At 41.6% G+C, this 19949-nt stretch overlaps 3 protein-coding genes across 6 annotated transcripts in view; 1 reads left to right on the forward strand and 2 right to left on the reverse strand.

Annotated features, from left to right (window-relative positions):
- Positions 1 to 1190: 1190 nt before the first annotated feature.
- Positions 1191 to 10799, reverse strand: eff (ubiquitin-conjugating enzyme E2 eff). 2 transcript variants are annotated; one of them, XM_002137169.4, is made up of 6 exons: positions 10582 to 10799; positions 10014 to 10503; positions 6746 to 6809; positions 3408 to 3439; positions 2175 to 2358; positions 1191 to 2101 (listed from the first exon to the last, which is right to left on the reverse strand). In XM_002137169.4, exons 2-6 carry the CDS (start codon positions 10035 to 10037, stop codon positions 1962 to 1964), a joined length of 444 nt encoding a protein of 147 aa, XP_002137205.1. In that variant the 5' UTR covers positions 10038 to 10503; positions 10582 to 10799; the 3' UTR covers positions 1191 to 1961. The 2 variants fall into 2 exon arrangements, with proteins under 2 accessions (XP_002137205.1, XP_033232370.1); XM_033376479.1 differs by lacking the exons at positions 10014 to 10503; positions 10582 to 10799 and adding an exon at positions 8433 to 8468.
- Positions 10800 to 10909: 110 nt separating this feature from the next.
- Positions 10910 to 19949, forward strand: part of jvl (javelin-like) — a 75936-nt gene continuing 66896 nt past the window's right edge. Inside the window, exons 1-2 of one of the 3 annotated variants that reach the window (XM_001358185.5) lie at positions 10911 to 11098; positions 11422 to 12047. In XM_001358185.5, the coding sequence (XP_001358222.4) occupies positions 11631 to 12047 (417 nt within the window). In that variant the 5' untranslated portion in view covers positions 10911 to 11098; positions 11422 to 11630. Of the gene's footprint in view, positions 12048 to 19949 lie in introns of all 3 variants that reach the window. The other 2 variants (XM_033376476.1, XM_033376477.1) reach the window with 2 other exon arrangements.
- Positions 17663 to 18972, reverse strand: smp-30 (Senescence marker protein-30). Its single transcript, XM_015183474.2, has 3 exons — positions 18863 to 18972; positions 17971 to 18689; positions 17663 to 17904 (listed from the first exon to the last, which is right to left on the reverse strand). Exons 1-3 carry the CDS (start codon positions 18965 to 18967, stop codon positions 17712 to 17714), a joined length of 1017 nt encoding a protein of 338 aa, XP_015038960.2. The 5' UTR covers positions 18968 to 18972; the 3' UTR covers positions 17663 to 17711.

The raw sequence follows: 19949 nt of genomic DNA on the forward strand, positions 1-19949 counted from the left end.
AAGGATATATAAAGATATCTGGCCCTAAATGACAGCTGTTTTTAGATAAATATTAGTGCTGGACCTTCATTCAAAACTCTCTTTGAGACATTTCCTCTCCTCCAAATGGCATAAATCTACTTATTTTGTTTAGAATATAATGTAGACATAAGAAAACAGAAGTAATCCCTTTGCTTTCTCCTTCCCTATTGGTGTTCCTTTCTGATTTCGTGCTTGAACAAAATTGGGTTGCATTTTGGTCTTATTTTCTTTGATATCTGTTTTAAGGAATTGTTTATGAATCCCAACCTTAAAGGTTTAAACTATTTGATTTCCACAAACTTCAAAACAGAATTATAGAATTTCCTGTACATATGCTTAAAAAAGAATTGCCTTAAGATCGACTAGAAGTCTTAAGTCGAGGAGAACATAATCTAAAAGCTATCGATAAGATTATTTAAATACCCAACCATTTAAACCTGGAAGCCCCATTGTGCTATAAGACAAAACCTGGAATAACAAGCTCTAAAGCATAGGATTTTCATAAGTCATAGAAGAGCCGTAGAACCACTCTACTATAGATCTATTTTGCACATATTTCAAATGAATCTTAGCTTAAAAATTGTAATTTTAAATTTAACAGCATTCAAGCCAAAAGAAACACATTTTGTATTAATTTTGGTAAAGAAAAATACATAAAAGCAATGGGATTTGTGGAAAAACAGAACTGGCTAGCAGGGGGTGGACTCCTGCTCTACCTCGGTATCCAGATCTTACAATTAGAACTTAAGGCACAGATAGAGGTTCTGCTTGGTGTTAGGAAAAATAGCGTTCCTTCGTATCCGTTCATTCTGAGCTTTATTTGTAGAAATTATATAGCCCACACATAAGTCCCTTAGCCCCTATGATTATCCTGTGTGGTTCCTGGCCTCTCGCTGTCTCAACAACAAAAGATGTCTTCCTTGGGGATGAAGAGAAGCTCTACAAATCAAAGGAGTGGTGGCGGCAGTTGATGACTTCCACAGGATCCACAGACATGATCCACAATGGCGGTGTTTCTGTTTTGAGTTCTTTGATGTTGAAATTGAATTTTTGTAATTTTTATTTTTCCGGTTCTTTAAATATAATATAATAATAATAATAATTTTTCCAGCTGATTTTTTATTTGTAGTTTTGTTTTTCTTTGTATTTAAACTTATTATGTTTGATGCTGTGTTGTTGGTAGCTGTCTAGCTTTTAATGTTTAATGCTTACATAATTTTTTTTCTCAGTAATTATTATTAAATTATTTCCATTTATTTCTGTGTTGCTGCTGCTCTGCGCCGTTTGCTGCTGCTTCTGCTGTTCGGTCAAACACTACCCTCTCATTCCCAGTACCAGTACCAGATCCAAGAGTCCCCAGTCTGCTTCCACCAATCTGCTGATGCCGCCGATGTTGTTGGTGTTGGTGTTGGTGTTCCTTCTGCTACTGCTGCACGACCCTCGTTCCCCTTGTGACGGCTATTGTTTTTGTTGATTTGAATGCTGCCACTCAGGCGGAGGCGGCGGCAGCGGCAGGGGCGCAATTTCATCTTGCTGCCATTGGTGTTGTTGTTGTTGTTGTTCCAGATCTTGTTGGTGTTGGTGTAACGGTTATTTCTTTTGTTGGGTTGACTGCAAATTCGGATGTTGTTGTTGTTGTTTTTGCTGTAGCCGCAGTTCCTGCTGATATTGTTGTTGTTGTTGTTGCTATTGAAGTTGTTCTTGTGGTCAACCGCCCGGCGGCTGTTGCCAGTAATAACAAAATTGCGGCTGCAGCTGATCCATTCCCTTGGGTTTTTTTGACTATTTTTGCAAATTGTTGTTGTTGGTGTTGTGTTGGCTGCTGCTGCTGCTGTTGTTGTTGTTTTTGTTGTTGTTGCTGCTGTTTTTGTTGCTGATGTTGTTGCTGTTGTTGTTGTTGTTGCTGTTATTGTTTTTGTTGGACTGCAATCTGGAACGCATCACATAGCATACTTTCTAGTCCACTCTCGTGCCAGCTCATTGTATTTTTCCCGATCGGTTTTATATATTCGGGCAATCTCTGGAACAAGCGGATCGTCTGGATTGGGATCACAGAGTAGAGAGCAAATTGATAATAAGACTGCAAACAAATAGAGAGAAAAAATCCGATTTAGTATTCCACAAAATTCAGTAAAGAATCTGTAATACGATACCTTTTGAAATAGTTAATGCTGGCGACCACTGAGATCTTAATATATCGAGACAAATCGATCCATTGCTGTTGATGTTTGGATGGTATATGCGCGTTGTAAAAGCCACTTTTGGTGGCTTAAAGGGATAGTCTGTTGGAAAATGTATAGTTAAGAAGAATACACCTCCTTGATAAGGGCTGTCCGGCTGCAAAAGATTACAAATGAAGAAACAGAAATTAGTCAAGAATTTTTCAAATATTTTCAAAGAATAAAACTAATATTTTGTCTTGTTGATTTTGTACGTTGAAATCAATAATGAAATGAATTTAGTTGATTGAACTGAATGAAAGTTCCTTCAAAACCCTATCGAACCCTATTGTTTAGACTAACGTTTAGGGCATTAATCCCTCAGGAATTACTACCACTCTGGGCTATAATCTTCAGTATATATTCGAATAGAATATGCATTTATTATTATTATATTATTATATATGCAGATCACTTTAATCTGTGGCTTTATGCATTAGGACGGCCCTCAGCGGGGCCCCCACATAGGCCAGTATGGCCCTTAGTTGTCCGGTTAGGGGGGTAGTATGAACCGTCGCGGCTGTGTTTCGGGGATTTTAAAGTCCTCGAGAATTGAGGCATTACTTTTCCTAGATCTTCTACAGCTATAGCTTCATAGAATATGTGGCAATATATTCTTGTTACTCCTATTTCCAAGAGCATGTCTCCTATATAAATAATACATGACTAATTTCCGAGAACAGTGCCAGCACTGACAGGAGTCTCAGCATCATCGACCGCTTAGCCACGAGATACGGGTTCTCTTCCTCCAAGACTTCCGGCGATGATTCACATAAAAACGATGATGAAATAGAGCCTCTAGAGGCCCTACTTTGCGCTTCCGGGCAGTCTTGGAAGGGCCCTAAAACCTTACATTTGGCACATTTAAAATAAGTTTAACAAAGTTATGCTAGGCACAAACATCTTTAGGAGAGTATACTAAACATAATCCTCCTCAGATATCTTCTACAAGTTTACACAGATCTAAGGTCTGTCTATCAACAGACTGGCCTATGGATTGTCACGCTTCTGATTCCCATTTTCCCGAATGTTCTGCTCTATCCGAACTTCAACTGCAAAAACAACAAGACAATTAGTTTAAATCTTCTGGAATCAATCAAACGACATATTTGCTTGATAGAGCCATGCCATGATCTGATCTGATCTGTTGTGTGGCCTTCCTCTTACCGGGCCCATTATTGTAGCTTGCCAGTGAAACACTGTAAAAGAGAAGGAAAAAAATAGAGGTACATTAGTCAAACATTGATAAATACGCATTAGAGCAGATAATGGCCGAGTACGTGGAGCAAATACATGGGTACAAAATGCAATCGCACTATGGAGAATTGGTATTTGTGTTTTTTTTTTGTGTGGGGGGGGAGGCAGGGCCTTGAAACAGTGGGCATTCGCAAGAAAGATTGCACAGAAATTGGGACTGAGAAATCTAGACTCAAAGACGGATATGGCATGTGCCACAGCGGTAAACTAGTCGACAAAACGTCGTTTACCAACACTGAATCTAATCTAATTTATACATATATTTATCTCGCTCACACTGCCTTGGCTTTATTACAGCCTGAAGGCCGCCCTTGAGCCTTACAACACAATTTTATAAATAACTAAATAAATTATAAAATGTTTTGTAAATAAAATAAATTAGAATATATTTTATTTATTTATTTGGCCCACTATCCCAATGATTTTTAGCCCTATAGAGATTGTTGATGCTCAAGATATTCCTTCTAATTAATTTAATAACTTTCTTTATAATTTTTCCCCTCTGTAGGTCTCATTAATCGACCTTGAGGAACAAATTACGACTATTATTTCCAATAAATTTTCCACTCAAGTCCCCCATTAGCCACATTTCACTGTATGTGTGGTGGTGTTGCCCAACTCGCTCGCTCATTACCAAAAACAAATGCAGCAGCAACTGCATTGCACCGTACCGCCCCGCACCCCTCTCTCTCTCTCACTGTCTCTCTCTCTCTAGATGTGCCTCTCTCATTGGCACGCTCTTTGGCGTTGGCCCGTGTATGAAGAACAAAAACAAACAATGCCAGAGCCAAAGAGCCTTGGCACCGACAACTGGCAACACCAGCAGCTTGCTATCTCGCTCGAACACAGGCAGACAGACGGACGGAGAGACAGAGAGACACGAGCAGGCCCCAGCCCCAGCCCCATGGCCAGAGCTACTGCGCGCCGCTCTACTCTACTGTCAATGTCATCCCAGGGACCCCGGGGACCCAGGGCGAGTCCGAAGAAAAACCTTCTCTAACCAAACCGCTGAGAACTGGGACGTTCTGCCCCAGCTGCAGCAGCTCCCCCCCCACCACCAACCTTGTCCTCCACCTCCTTCTCTACTTCTGACCAGAAACAATAATTACACAAATCATGGCTCGTTTTTCAGTTAGAACCAGGCCTGGAGTGGGAGCTGGACAGGGCCGCTTCTTTCTTTTATTTATTTAGAGCCTTGTCGCCACTTGGCTAATAATCAATAAATTTTGGGCGGGCGAAGAAATTACTGGGAGGTAATACATCCTTCTAGCTTTAGAGAAGATCGTGAAAGAATCATTTTAATGGTTTTTTGGATTTTCAACAAAAACTGATAGGCGAGACTCCAATTGAGCAGTAAAACGCCTCATCACGCACACGACATGTATTTTGTTTTTCAAATTTTCAGGCATTCTGTGCCTTTGGGCTATAGAAGCATAGATCTCAGAGCAAAGATGCATCGAAAGTCAAATAAAAGACATAAAAAAACCATTATCTCTTAAGTTAAGAACTTTTGGAGATCTATATCTTTTTGCCTAATAATGCGATCATCAGTTTAGACTTTAGTGGCAGTCTCGCGTAAAAATACGATCTAGGTTAGGTTCAGGCGGTAGCCTGGGGGAGTGATGAAACCCTCCCAAGCTCACTTGGACCTGTAGAAGGTCCGTTGTGGTGAAATACGATCTAAAATATATATAAAACTCCAAGTAAATAAATACATTGAAGACATCCGTCACACAACACACAAAGAGTGTGGGAGGCAGGCATTTGAGGCCCCGCCCCTTCATTGAATTTCTTTTGTTTTTCCCCCCCTCGACTTGGAAACTTTTGGCCAAGGGCCCAGTACGGGTTGGGTTGGGGTCTTGAGCGAATGAGCGCACTTTCCGAATAAAATACTGATAATAATGATGATAAGGCGAGTGAAAAATGCAAGACCACCTGATAAGCAGTAACGGAAGCGATTTTCGCATATACAATTCACACACACACTAATTTGAATGGACGATTAAATATTGATGATAGAAATTGAGTGAAATCGCTAAATAATCGACCATAATTATCTGTAAACGATGAAAATTGATATTATTCATAGTTTTACTTGATTTGTGGCACTGAATCATGTGTAATCTGGAATCGCGGGGAGGCGGAAATGAGAAACGAAGAAAATCATAAAGCCAACATTATAAAAAAGAAAGGATTCAGATATAGGCATATCTATTGCCATAAATTCTCAACCAAAGAAACACTAAAAGATCGACAAAGACCTAGAGTAAAATTGGCAATAGATCATATTTATGGACTTGAACTTATGGACTATACAGTCAAAGGTCCATATAGCGAATCTCAAGGGGATATTTCGTAATACAGAATTTATTTGAGCGGGATATTCTTGATATAGATAATTTCATTGTACGGAAGTTCCTCACAGAGGAGTACGACTGTAACACACATTAAGGTAGGGCTAATCCGGAGTAGTACTAAAAGGATAGGACACTAGAAGGATGGGGAAAGCTCTACAGAGCCTATATAAAGAAAATTTAACAAATTTCCAATAATTAATGTTAAATTTCCTAATATCCGTAATATGTTAGCGAAAGTACACCTTTTTGTGGTTTCAGATGGAAAAAACTAACTTCAAAAGTTACTCTTTCTTTAGTGCTTGTCGTAGTACAGTCATAAAAAAATATTTACAGCTGTTTCTACACCCACACCATCCCAACCATTCATCACCTTCGGCAATGCGATGTAATTACACGATTTCACTTTTATATGACGTCATTGGAGAGCGACCCTCCGTGTCTTTCGCACAGTTTTCAATAACAGTAGTTCGTGTACTGTACCGCTATGTACAGGCAATGGAAACTGTTGTTGGAGTCCGACTTTGAGCGATCAGCTGTTGAAGCGTCGGCAATACAGAAATTAGCATAAACCGAAAGCAATATGTGGGGTCCACAAATAGAAAAGCAAACAACAATAACTGCCTAGTCACGTAGCGATTCCATGACGTGGATGCTCAATCGATAGTATTTGAGTATAGCCATTAATTAAGGGGGTATATTCCAAGAGAACTGTTTTGTAAGCCAAGGTATGGCAACACCTTAGAAGGAGTAAAGACACATCTACACTGTACTCTCCTTAACCCACTTATGGGCTGCCTCTTTTCGGCTATAATCTATCTGTGCCTGTTATCTCCAGTACGTTTAGGGGGGGGGCAAGATGTCTCCATCTACAGATCTTTGTAGAATACTTACAATCGTCTCCAACTGGTCCGGCTGAACATTGTGCAGGTGGATCTCTGCCCAGATCTTGCAGTTCCTATAAACAAAAGGAAGCAATTAACAATAGATTATTAAACAATGTATATTGGTTGGTATAGTATATAGAAGGATTGTACATATGTAAAATGTGAATAGTGCTGCATGTTCTGACGCCATTTGAATGAATTTTTGAACACATTTTGAAAATATAAATATTTTTATATGTGAAGACGACAGTTCGGGCCCGTGGCAGAGCCAGGCCAGCCAGAAGAGAGGCGAAAAATCAAGTTCGTTGGCCCGAACCAAATGGTGCGCTCTCTCTCTCCCTCTCTCTTGCTCTCCTCTCTGCCAGTCGCCAGGCTTTGTAATGCATCCCCTGTCTCTGTCGCACTCGCGCACGCACACAGCTGAGCGGCTGATGTTCTCCCAACCCTACGACCCCCGCCATCCATAGCCAGCACAGCTGCCAACTGGGGGCGCACACACACACACACACACACACACACAGGCTGCACGAGAGAGAATGCGGTGCAAAGTAAACCGGCAAAAAGCGAAAAAAAAAAAACGGAAAACGAAGAAATAAAGATGAGCTGTGCTGTGAAAAGGTAGCACAAGCACACGAACAACAAGGGCTCAGGGGTGGTGGTGGTGGAGCGATGGAAAGAACATCTCACATGTACATACATATGTAGCCGTGTCTGTTAATGTGTAACGGCACCCCAAAATGTTGTCTTTCTTTTTACATGTTCTGCTGTGGCTCTCTTTGTGACGTTACAGCAGCAAGCAGCAAGCAGCGGCGGGGAAGATAACAAAAATAGCTGCCTAACAAAAACAACAACACTTGTCTTATATATTAATTTTTTTTTGAAGGTGCAGGTTGCTGCTGGTGCTGACACTCTCGCCCACTCTTACACGCACTCACTCACTCACTCCCTCACTCTTACTCATCCCGTCTTGTACCTGTTGAGCAAAAATAAATTACAAAGAAAGAAAAACCTAAGAAACGGTAACATTTATGAGACGCCAACGCCGCCGCCAAAGTGGAGCGACTTTCATTGCATGAGTCATACATACGTACATATGTACGAGAGAAATAAAAACAAAACTAACAAACACAAGCACACAAACAAACACGTACTTCAAGAGAGGACACAGATGGATTGAGAGCGAGAGAGCGAGAGAGAACAGCTTGATCGGCGTTTAAACCATGTGCGAAAGAGCTGGCTGGTCTTTGGTTGGTTTTATTCCCACATTTGCAGATTTCGTTCTTTTTTGGGCAATTGAGGCCACAGCTAGCAGCAAAAGAGAGAGAACCTTGAAGAAGTCACAGCAGAGGGGAGGGACGGGTAAAGTGGGGCGGGAGGAAAACACCTCCTGGGGGCGTGAATGAGTACAATTTTACTTCCTGATTTTTCCTTCCACATATCTCGCCATTTCATTTTCATTTATGTACAAATAAAGTTTATAATAAAGAAAAACTCAATGGCCATGACGCGCTGTGACGCTGGTGGCGGCGTCAGCAGCGCTGCTTTTGTTGCTTAAGCTGCGTCAACGACGAGACAGTCAGCAGACCCGCACACACACACACAAACACACAGCCGCAAAACGAACACAGGTATACACACAGCGTTATTCACATAATACACAGCACAGGCCTAGGCAGGAACGGAACGGAACTCACTTTTAACAATAAAGTAGTCATTTTATATGTAAATTATGTTTAACTATAATTTATAACTAATTATTTGGGCCCCTTTGCGGCCGAGCAGCGTTTCTCAACACTAACTAACGCACACAAACGACACTCTTGGCTCTGCCCCATTCGCTTTGTCGTAAGAAGCGAGAAAGAGGCGAAAGCAACCAGCTGTCGTCGACCAAAGCGAGAAGCGAGTGTCAGAACGGGATGGCTCTATCAATGGCGAGAAACTGTTCGCGTGTGTGTTTGTGGGGGTATGACTATGATAACCGGCTGCAAGAACCACTCAAATCGAAATGTTAATACAATTTGGCTGCCTGACAAAAGTTAATTTCGACTGATATTGCACAAAAATCGGAATATCCCCAGCAAACGCAGCAACCTTTAGAGCCGGCAGCGAGCAAGCGCTCTCTTGCAAGGGGTGTACTCCGGGTGCTCTCTCTAATGAGCGAGAGCGAGGCAAATGCTACGTGCTAAAGTCGAACGGGGGGGATATGTACATAGACCATCAGGGGAAAATGAGCAGCAGGCGCATTGCATGCCCAATGTTCCACACTCCACTCCGCGCTGCAGTTGCTGCTTAATTTGTATTATTCCAATGCGAAAACATTGCTTTGCTGGACAAGGACGGAGCCCACTAGTTTAAAAATAATTATCGAAATTGACTCGCCACACACATACTTTGTATGTACTACCACGACGACCACTGCAATCACCTATGCATACTACATTGACATTGTACATAGAAGTCTGTACATTTGTGTGCGTGTGTAGATATACATATATATATATATATATTTGTATATATGTATATATATGCATGGGCAACACTATTTCTGAATTATCAGCGCAAAAGTAGGGTTAGGTTAATTTTATACGCTTCTTTTTGCTGTTTTATTTTTTGCTGGATCTTTCTGCGGCGCTGGCACACACACACCCGTACAGAGTGGAGAGCGCGCGAGTGTACGTGTGTGTGTGTGTGTATTTGTGCGCGTAGAGTGTGCCCTGCTATGTATATAGCGTGTATTGGGTAACATCGGGGAGCTATAGGGTATGCTTCAGTTACATTAATGCGTCCAGGTGCCCGGCTCACACGCATACACTGCATTTGCATTTGCATTTGCATTGCACTTTAGCATACACACGCTCGAATGCATGTGTAACGGAAACGATGACTGCACTACTCCCGCACACGTTGCCACTACACTCTCACAGCAGGATCAATCCCGCCCGCATCCGCCACCCGTCTCCCGAGGACAAACCGATACGATCCTAGGCCATTTCTTTTCCCAATCGGAACACAACTAAAAACTAAACTTGTTTTTTATTTGCTGGCGCAGTAATTAATGCACACCGTCATCGCCCATTTTTCCCTTTGCGTTCGCCTTTTTGCACGTTTTCGTTTCGTTTCGTATCGTTTTCTCTTCCTCTTCGTGTGTGTGCCTTCTTTCTACGTTTCACATTTCTTGCATAAAATTTCTGTTCACATATATATTTGCTATTCTGTCAACTTTTCATGCTGCTAAATGCTTTCTGTAGAATTTTTTGTTTTTTTTTTTCACATACCTTATTGATTCTTTTTAACGCCATTTTCTGATTGAAATTTGATTTTCTGGTTTGGTTGTGTGAGTGTGAGTGTTTGGTTGGTCTGTGTGGCTCTGGCTCGTTCGCGGATTCTTTTGTTCTTCTTTTATCGAGTCGAAAACGGAACCGAACTTGTGTCTAAAATCGCTGGAAAATAAACGAAACACAAAGGCTGAGCTGCGCTCCACTTGAATTTGCTCTGCTTTGCTTATAATTTGTGTCCCTTGTCTCGAAATATTGCAGCTCTGGCACTGGCTCTGGCGCGTGTAAACGGCGACCCGACGAAGACTACGGCGACGATTATTTTTTTTTTGACTCGATTTCAATCAATGCTGTGGCCAGGCGGACCGAACGAACAGAGCAAAAGAGCGACCGACACGATGCGAACAGCAGTCTGAAAGGCTTGCGCGTGACAGAGACAGTTGTACGTGTAGTGTTGTAGTCGTGTGGTGAAACGCCTTATGAATTATATCTGCAAGAGAAGAGAGGCGATACAGTTAGCTGGCAACGCCACCACCAGATAATTATGAATGTCCAAAAAAATATTTACTTTTTGCCCCGAATAACAAACAAATAATTCCTTTCTAGTTGAATTGCAATTGCACACACGCACGTGGCAAGCTTTCCGGCAGCGACGAGATTTTTCCGTTGTTTTGGCGCTTCTGTTGGAGCTGGAATCCTATTTTCGGTATTGCTAGCGCACAAAATGTTCGAATTGTAAAAGTAGAGGTGGCACACCGCTTGTCGACGGCTGCCGGAATGTAGTAACTGAAAAATTTGGAACAATTGATGTAGAGAAGCTATGTTTTTATATGCTTACTGCGTTTATTAGTTTTTCGGGATTTTTACTCACATAGAAGGGCGACCTTTGAAATAAAATTCAATAATAAATGATAATGCTTCGTCTTACAGCACTGTCTGTATTTTGTGTTATCGATGTATCGATGGGGCTCGCGTTTTTCTGGTATTTTTGTCGGTATTTCGCTGGGCTGATCAACTTTGGTCACACTGTGACGGTCTGCAAAATATTTTAAACAAAAAGTGCTTTTTAATCAAGTAATTCGACGGTAACTAACGCATATATAAGGACCCAATCCGGTTAACTAACGTTGGGTCACCACAAAGAGTCTATGTACCGCATGCCAGGCCTATTTTTGCACTGCCTTCGTTCTGTCGTTCGCACACTATCTCCCTCTCACACACACTCTCCTACCATCTCTGTCGCTCTGCTTTCGGCTTCGTTTGCGAGAGACGACCTTTTTCGTGCATTTCCACACATAAATATACATATTCTATTCTCCATTCCACTCTTCTTTTTGTGCAAAAAAATGTGCGTGCTGCTGCGGCTGGCCCCCGTGTCTGGTGGATCTTTGTGCGATATTTCGTGTAGATAATTAAAGTGCATTCGCTTTGTGTGCGTTCGTGTGTGTGTTTGTGCAACATGCGGCAGCTTGAGGATGATGCCGCCGCTGCCGCCCTAAGACAACCAACAACAACAAAGTACAACAACAAGAAAGGACGCCTGCAGCTGTACGCCCACGCCCACGCCCACGTCCACGGCCAAAAGAGTGCAAGCACCGTTTTATAGTACGCGTAGTCATGCCAACAGCAACAACAACAACAACAACAACTAAAACAACAGCAGAACAGCATAGCGATACGTCAATGGCGTCCAAGGCGACAAAGACGGAAGAATCTACCGCTACAACAACAACGACAATACCCATAAGAGGAGCAGAAGAATCAACTGTAGCAGCAGAAGCAGAAAAAGACCCCAAATTGCCCCCGCCAACGCCAACGCCAACGCTGCTGCCTCTGCTGGCCTCGGCCGCTGCCTGCAACAAACAGCTGCTGTTCTGCCGCCGCTTTAAGGACAAACCGGAGTCTAACAGTGTGGGATTTTTACGTAATTTCAATTCCCTGCCCCTCTTCGTCTACGCAACGTCACCGTCGACGCACGCCAGTTCGGCGGACGGTGTGGGTGTGGCCCGGGAGGCGGCTGCCTTCATTCAAAAGGTAAGTGTCCTATCTGTCTCCCACGGCGAGAGAGAGGGAGAGAGAGAACACCAGCTCTCTGGCTCTCTTTGCGTTCTCCGTTTTACGTAATTGATCGCTTCCGTTGCAGGTATTTTTTTTTTGGATGGCTGTTGGGGTTCGTGCCATTTATGCATTTATAATTCTACATTAATCTATAGTTCTGCTTGGCTTCGCTCTCTCCCTCTCTCTCTCTCTCTCCATGTCTCTGTTTCTGGCTGTTTGCAGAATCAGATGCGTTTTTAATGTTAATCATAGTATATACAACAAAAGCAACAAGGGAATGGCTTACGTTGTTTTGGTGATCGCTCAAACGTGTCAGACATTAATGAACCAACCGCCAAAGCCCAGCCTAACTGTGCTTTGTCTCGTACGCAGAGAGAGAGAGAGAGGCAGAACTACAAGCGAGGGTAGGAGTGGGAGGGAGGGGCCATATGCTTTGGTGGTTACAGGTGCAGCCATTGACTGGGCAAAAGCGCTCTCCTTTTGTTGTGCTTGCGGTTCCTTCTCTCTCTCTCTGTCTGTGTCCCCCCTCCCCTCTACTGCAACGCTTCACTTGTGCCTGTGGTTGTTTTTGTTGTTGTTGCTTTTGTTGCAGCCCAGTGAGTCGCGACTTGTGCGCTGCTCATAAGCTTCATTAGCAGACAACAAAAGCCCCCCCAAAAAGCTCAAACAAAAAATTTGCGGTATTTTAGTGGTTTTTGGTTTTCTTTTCGGCAATTTGGTTTTTTCTGGTAGTCGCTGGAAAAGAAGGAGAGAGATTTGTTTTGCCAAAAGTAGAGCCATTTTGATAATGATTTATTTATGGTGGGGATATATTTTTGGGGTACTATATGGATAGGAATAGATGGGTACGATTTTTATATAATTTTCTAGAAATTTCAGTGTTATATATTTCTACGACGAAATTTTAGACCATTTTTCGTTAAAAAAATTGTACAAAATTACGCAAGAAAGTCACGTTTAAAAAAAATTAGCCAATCTTATAGAAAATTATTTCATTTATCGGGAAAAATTTATTTTGTTTTGAAAATTTCTATTAAATAGCTCTTAAAACAGCAGATATTACTGGCACCGTATATATCATTCGAAATATTAACGAAAATGTAGACCAAAAGTGCGTCTTCTTGTTAAAGTAATTTTTTTTAAGGATCCTTAGATTTAATTTCCTGTTCCATTTTATTTAGAGAAATATGCGGCGAGAGTAATGGAATTTAGTTATAAAAAATATATCAAAATTCTCTCCTGGAATTCTTTAAACTCTTTAGTTTTCTTCTGGCATATTTTCCGTATAAAAATAAAATTTGTTCCTCCCCTCCCCGAAACACCTTTTTCCCCTTATATAATTCATAATTCGTATGATTTTATTAATTCAATTAAAACCAGAATAAATCTGCTTTTTAAGCTACTTTTTATTTGATTTTTATTATCGTGGCTTTCTTTTCATATTTTTAACGATCAGATCGTTTGACACTTTCTACCACGCTTTCTAGCGTGGGGGCCACCAAACGAAAGAGTTGCCCCTTGGTGGGTGTGGCATCCACTGGATGCATGCAGCATGCAGCAAGCATTCCCCATTCGATGTGTGATATGGAATGTTCGTGGGCGGCATTTCCTATGGCCGTACAGTGCGTGTGGAAAACATAAGGCAGTTCTGTCAGAAGCGTATTTTGGGGAAGGGGAAAAAAAATTATATTCGAAGTACAATTAAGAATTTTATTTCTTTTTAAGCAATCTATAGGTTTTTATACATTAAGATTTTTGAGATTCTATGTATCTCTATATCTGGTATTCATTGATGACTTTTTTTGATGGAGGATCTAACATGATAAGTGACTTTTTCCCGGTCTTTAAAAAGCTATTCATCAATTTCCGTAATGAAAAACCGATAATAAGATTTTCTTCAACAAAACCATATATTTTTTCGATGGAAAATCGATAAAAAATCGATAGAAAATGGGTAGAAATCTATAGAGATCGTATAAAAATTTCCCGTGACACCCAAAAGTTGTTATATATTTTTATACCCGATACTCAAAATGAGTATTGGGGTATATTAGATTTGTGGTAAAAGTGGATGTGTGTAACGCCCAGAAGGAATCGTTTCCGACCCCATAAAGTATATATATTCTTGATCAGCATCAATAGCCGAGTCGATTGAGCCATGTCTGTCTGTCCGTCCGTCCGTCTGTCCGTCTGTCCGTCCGTCCGTCTGTCCGTCCCCTTCAGCGCCTAATGCTCAAAGACTATAAGAGCTAGAGCAACGATGTTTTGGATCCAGACTTCTGTGATATGTCACTGCTACAAAAATATTTCAAAACTTTGCCCCGCCCACTTCCGCCCCCACAAAGGGCAAAAATCTGTGGCATCCACAATTTTAAAGATACGAGAAAACAAAAAACGCAGAATCGTAGAGAATGACCATATCTTTTAGACTGCAGAATCTGAATTGGATCGTATTACTATTATAGCCAGCATCAAGAAAACAATTTCATTTTTTCTCGCCCTGTCTCTCTCTAACACACAGGTAGCATAGGCGGCTTTGCTTAGAGTAAAACATTAGCGCCTAGATCTCAGAGACTATAAAAGCTAGTGCAACCAAATTTGGTATCCACACTCCTAATATATCGGACCGAGACGAGTTTGTTTCAAAATTTTGCCACACCCCCTTTCGCCCCCGCAAAGGATGCAAGTCTGGGGATATTCACAAATCTCAGAGACTATTAAAGCTAGAGTAACCAAATTTAGTATCCGCACTCCTGTTAGATCTCACTAGAAAACGTATATCTCAAAATTTCGCCCCACCCCCTTCCGCCCCCACAAAGGACGAAAATCTGTTGCATCCACAATATTGAGGATACGAGAAAACTAAAAACGCAGAATCATAGATAATGACCATATCTATCAGATTGGTGAATCTGGATCAGATCAGATCATTTTTATAGCTAAAAGGAACAAATCAATTTGCAGTGGCTACGCAGCGCCCGACGTCACGCTCAGACTGATTTTCTGTCTCTCTCGCACGCACTCTTTGTCGTGTCGTTTAATATTAGCGGCGTCTGCCGGAGGAGAGCCATACTGACTTAGTATCGGGTATAACCGTAGAGTTGCGGTGTCCGCAGCAACTCACAACGTTCCCCCTCGTTTTATATTAAAATTATATGTAAATTTATTATTAAATATATTATATTTTTTTTAATGTATTTTATTTATTCAATTTTGTCTGCTTTCCAAAGTTTAAATTATTCTTATATGTACATATATGTATGTATACTATATATTATTTATTTATATACATTTTTTTCTGTTTTTCAAAATCTGTTCTTACACTGCCGATACGCACTGCACTGCCTGTATCCCTGGCCCTGAACTGGCACTGGTTTGTCTTTGCCTTTGCCTTTGTTGTTGTTGCACAATTGCGCTGCCCCCGCCCCCTGCCACACATGTCATAGAAGGGAGGGGGGGTCGGGGTGTTGTTTACATTTTCAAAATTTAAATCAATTTTGTTTCTGATTGCGGTTTAAGTGGCAGGTTCCACGGAGCGAAGCGCTTCTCAGAGAGTCCCACCGGACCCCAGGCCCCAAGCCCCAGGCCCCAGCTCTCGTCTTTCTTTATGTTTATTGCTGCCATATGTATCTGTATCTATGGCTGGGTATCTGTGTGTGGCGTTCTCTCGTGTCGTCAAACAATGCGCATATGGATACTGTATCTGTATCTGAATAAATGTATCTTTTATTACCCATATACATATATATTTTGTGGAGACAGTTGTTTTGGGTGCAGCGCAAACAATTGTGTGCCAACGATCTTCCCATCTTCAGACCCCTCCCTCCCTTTCTCTGGAAATACTTTTGATTGCGTCGCTGCTCGGCGAGGGAGGGAGGGGGTGGGGGGTGTGGGACCTCCTCAGATGTTTACATTTCACTTTACAATCCCATCCTTTGCCCTCTTTCAATTGCCACAAATTCGAGTATACATGGGTTTATTATTTATTGGGGCTAAATCAATTTCGATTTGTGGGCATTCTGCGATTTAGTATTATAGAAATTAATTATTTCTCATTGGATAAAAAAAAGGGAATATTTGTTTGACAAATTACGATGTTTTATTTATTTATTTTCTACTCCAGAACTAAAGATTTAATTGGAATTTGCTATTTAATCCGCTTTGCATTCAACAATCATTAATTGTAATATTTATCGGTTCTATTTGATGATTTTTTGATAATTCATAACTATTTAATCCCTGATTTTTCCCACAAATTGTTGTGTTATCGAAGAGCTTAAAGGCTGAATTTTGTGATTAGATAAAGTAGAACAAATATTTGCTTTGGGGACCCCATATTTTACCATTGAATCGGTAAATATATGCATACCATTTTCAGGGATTGAAGCTACGACTAAAAAGATAACTTTTATTCGACTTTATGTCTGTAAATATAATAAAAAATATATACGTCAACAATCTGATGATTGCCTTAGATTAGATGCCGCCCGAGAAAAAAACTTTGAAGTACGAGCCCCCACTAGACCATCTTGGTATCTGTTCTGGCCAATTAAGTAATAATAATCGTACTACATATTGCTTTAAGAGTGCTCCAATAAATGCCCATAACTCTCTCACTCTCTCTCTCAAAACCATTTGTCCTTCAGAAATAGGCGCCAAGGGCGTGCTCCACCTACCGATAGATCAATTTCACCACAAAAAATGATATGCTTTTGGTGTCTGAAGTGGTTCTCACTTATCTACCTTTTTGGGGCGATAGTACTACATGAATTTTGGCCTCAAAATTGTTTATATATTTATAGGATTTTGATTTGTTTTATTTTGAGCATTTACAGGGGTTAAGGGTGTTCGAAAACAGTGATTTCTGTGACCAAAGAAATATTTATGAAAAAATTTACATCAGCGCCTGGGCATGATTTTTTGTAGGGAAGTAGAAAAAAACAGGCACATAAGGACCCTTCAGAAAAAGAATTGTATATAATTTTCGCTGCATATTTGAAAAAAAAAAATTGTTTTTTATATGATTTTCCAAATCTTTAAAAAAAAATATAACATTAAAATGTTAAGCTTAAAAATCATACATCCTGATTACGCCCCTGATCGCACCTATTTCTTGAAGTTTGTTTTTGCACAGTCGGGCCCGAACTTCGGTAGCAAACAGCTTTTTGTCAAGCGCCTGAATACAGTCGTGTGAAAAATTATTAGCAGACTTGGCTAAGTACAGTCGAAGCTCTCTATTAAGAACATTTTTCTATACAACGAAGTTTTGTATAAAATATGATGCAGAAATGTTTTCCATACTACGATTTTTCCATATACCGAATTCCCCTGGAGATTTGAAAGTTCTGAAAAATAAATAAGACTAAAGTTTTATAGAAATAAATTGATTTCCACTTTCCACAGTTGATTTCTCAGTGGAAACTCCTCTCAAATCATTAGAAACTTCAAGAAATACACCAAAACTAGTGCCTTCTTTAGACCACACGAAGCGAAGCTCTTTGGCTCCTTGAACACCTGGCTTCTAAGGGAAGAACCCCTGCTGAATGGGTTCCTCTTTATCACTGTTGTCCGTTTATCAAAAATCTACCACATTTAATTGAATTCGTTTTATATACATATATAATATATATACAATCTAATCTAGATCTTCAGGGGGACACCGGGCAGGCCCTTGGCACTGAGGCCGGTCACCTTGTAGGTGGTCCCAGCGGGGACGGGCTGATCGAACTTGTTGGCCGTCGTCACAAAGAGAATGTCCAGCTGGGGGCCCCCGAAGGCCACTGAGGTGATCTGCGTGGTGGGGATTTTGATCTCCAGCAGGATCTTACCAGAGCTGGGGGGGGGAGGAATACGGAATGAATTATCTGGAAACTCTGGTTATTTGTGGGCAAAGACTCACCTTGGATTCACCTTGAAGACGGAACCACCATTGAAGGTGGCCACATAGATGTTGCCCTCGGTGTCGATGGTCATGCCATCGGGATAGAGCGGTGTATTGGGTCGGATCTTCCTGAGATCGAAGACCACCTTGGGATTGGCCACCGCACCGGTGTCCACATTGTAGTCGTAGGCCACGACCTCGTGCGTGTTGGTGTCAATGAAGTAGAACTTCTTGGCCTTCACGTCCCAGGCCAGGCCATTGGAGATGCCCACCTCGCCGCGGATCTTGGTGACCTGGCCGCCAGCCTGCCAGTTGTAGAGCTCGCCCTTCCACTGCGTGAAGATGTCGCCCGAGCAGCACATGGTGCCGCCCACAAAGCGTCCCCTAGGATCGGTCTTGGCATCGTTGATGCGATTGTCCTCCAAGCCAGGCTGCACCTCGAACAGGACGCGCAGGACCTTGGCCACGGTGGCCACGCCGTCCCACTGGACGACGACACAGCGCCGGTTGCAGCCGACCGCAAACTCCTGCGGCCTGTTCTCGATGGGCAGGATGAAGGAGGCGAATGTCTCGCCCTCGATCTGGGCCTTGTACACCTTGTTCTGCCTGAAGTCGTAGCGATGGATGAAGCCCACCTCCAGGTCCACGTAGTACAGGCTCTGGCGGTCCACATCCCAGTGGGGACCTTCGCCCAGGCCGGCATACGAGTCGGGCAGTGCTTCTACTTTGTAGGACATCTGGAATAATTGATACAGGAATATGTATTCACAATTGCTTTGTATTTTTCCACTTCCCAACGGATTCTACATTGTTTTTTTTTGATTGACAAACAAATGGTAGCTATTATAAATCTCTATATATAGAAATTATATGCTTCAGATACATTTAAATATAATTAAACTCTGTCTACCTTTGAGATTTGATTGTGTGTGGGAGAACCGTTGAATACTTTGCGTTCCGCTAACGCTTTCGAACTGAATCGAGGCCGGTTTATTAGAAATGTTTTTATACTCATTCGTGCTAAAAATGATAAGCTTCTCTACTGCTAGAACTAGTCTGTACACCGGCTATCATCTGATAACCTGAAACGCACACAAACACACTTGACTTTAATTAATTATTGAGGTGCAAAACCTTAAACGGTGATGACGGGCACTTTCCACCCAGTCACGACAGCGAACACTCGCCAAACGAGCTGAGATTCTATGGAATTTACTTTAAATATAGTTTATTATTCAATGTAATGGCAAAGCAATCCCAGTTGAGATTATTACTACAATTATTTGTAAAGTACTAAGGGGTTAACACCCGCTGCGTCCCCCGACTCACGCGCCTTGCTCGCTCACGCAGATTTGAGTCGAATGTCATAGGGAGTTGTGTATGGAAAGTAAACCTCTTAATCCTTCTGTACAAACAGATCAGAGTAGGAAATCTACATATATCTCCCGGTTATTCGTTATTGAATGTAGGCCGCGGACTTTGAGGGGAGGATGGTGCAATCTATGGGGTCGAAGCTACATTGATCTCATTTTGGACACTTCCAAAGGGATCAATAATGTGCACTTTAATACTCCGTACTCAGTTTCTCTATATGTAACCGATAAGTCTTCATTCAAGAGCCCGTGGCTCTACCATTCGTATTATTCTAAAAGCCAGGTGTTCAAACAGCCAAGGGACATTGGCGCTTCAAGTTTTTCGTGCTATCCGGCTATAATAATGAGCCTTTTGCAATCAAGTGGCTAGGATTATTCTCTATGATTAACAGATTTTCCGAATCTTCAAAACTTTGGATGCCATAGCTTGTTACAGATTTCTATTTTAATTGTTTATTCGCCAAAGGAATCAAATATCCTTATCTGGCTAGACTAACTTACTTCTAACTTATAGCAATAGAAGAAGAAGAGGTCTGCAGGCAACCGTCCGAAGGCTCCTTCGGAAGAGCTTGGAGATAAATCAGTGTTACGCTGGAAATTTTTAGGACGTTGACAAGCAATGAC

Source organism: Drosophila pseudoobscura, chromosome 2, assembly GCF_009870125.1.
Source record: "Drosophila pseudoobscura strain MV-25-SWS-2005 chromosome 2, UCI_Dpse_MV25, whole genome shotgun sequence".
Lineage (NCBI taxonomy): Eukaryota > Metazoa > Arthropoda > Insecta > Diptera > Drosophilidae > Drosophila > Drosophila pseudoobscura.

What these genes read in the sequence shown, in the direction of transcription:
- smp-30 (XM_015183474.2), bottom strand. Translation starts at nt 18,967, where the DNA reads ATGAGTATAAAAACATTTCTAATAAACCGGCCTCGATTCAGTTCGAAA. An exon ending in CACACAATCAAATCTCAAAG is followed by an intron (nt 18,690 to 18,862) that starts GTAGACAGAGTT and finishes CAATTATTCCAG; the next exon opens with ATGTCCTACAAAGTAGAAGC. An exon ending in GTCTTCAAGGTGAATCCAAG is followed by an intron (nt 17,905 to 17,970) that starts GTGAGTCTTTGC and finishes TCCCCCCCCCAG; the next exon opens with CTCTGGTAAGATCCTGCTGG.
- eff (XM_002137169.4), bottom strand. Translation starts at nt 10,037, where the DNA reads ATGGCGTTAAAAAGAATCAATAAG. An exon ending in CGTTAAAAAGAATCAATAAG is followed by an intron (nt 6,810 to 10,013) that starts GTATGTGAAAAA and finishes TTTTGTTTATAG; the next exon opens with GAACTGCAAGATCTGGGCAG. An exon ending in AGCATTAACTATTTCAAAAG is followed by an intron (nt 2,102 to 2,174) that starts GTATCGTATTAC and finishes ATTTGTTTGCAG; the next exon opens with TCTTATTATCAATTTGCTCT.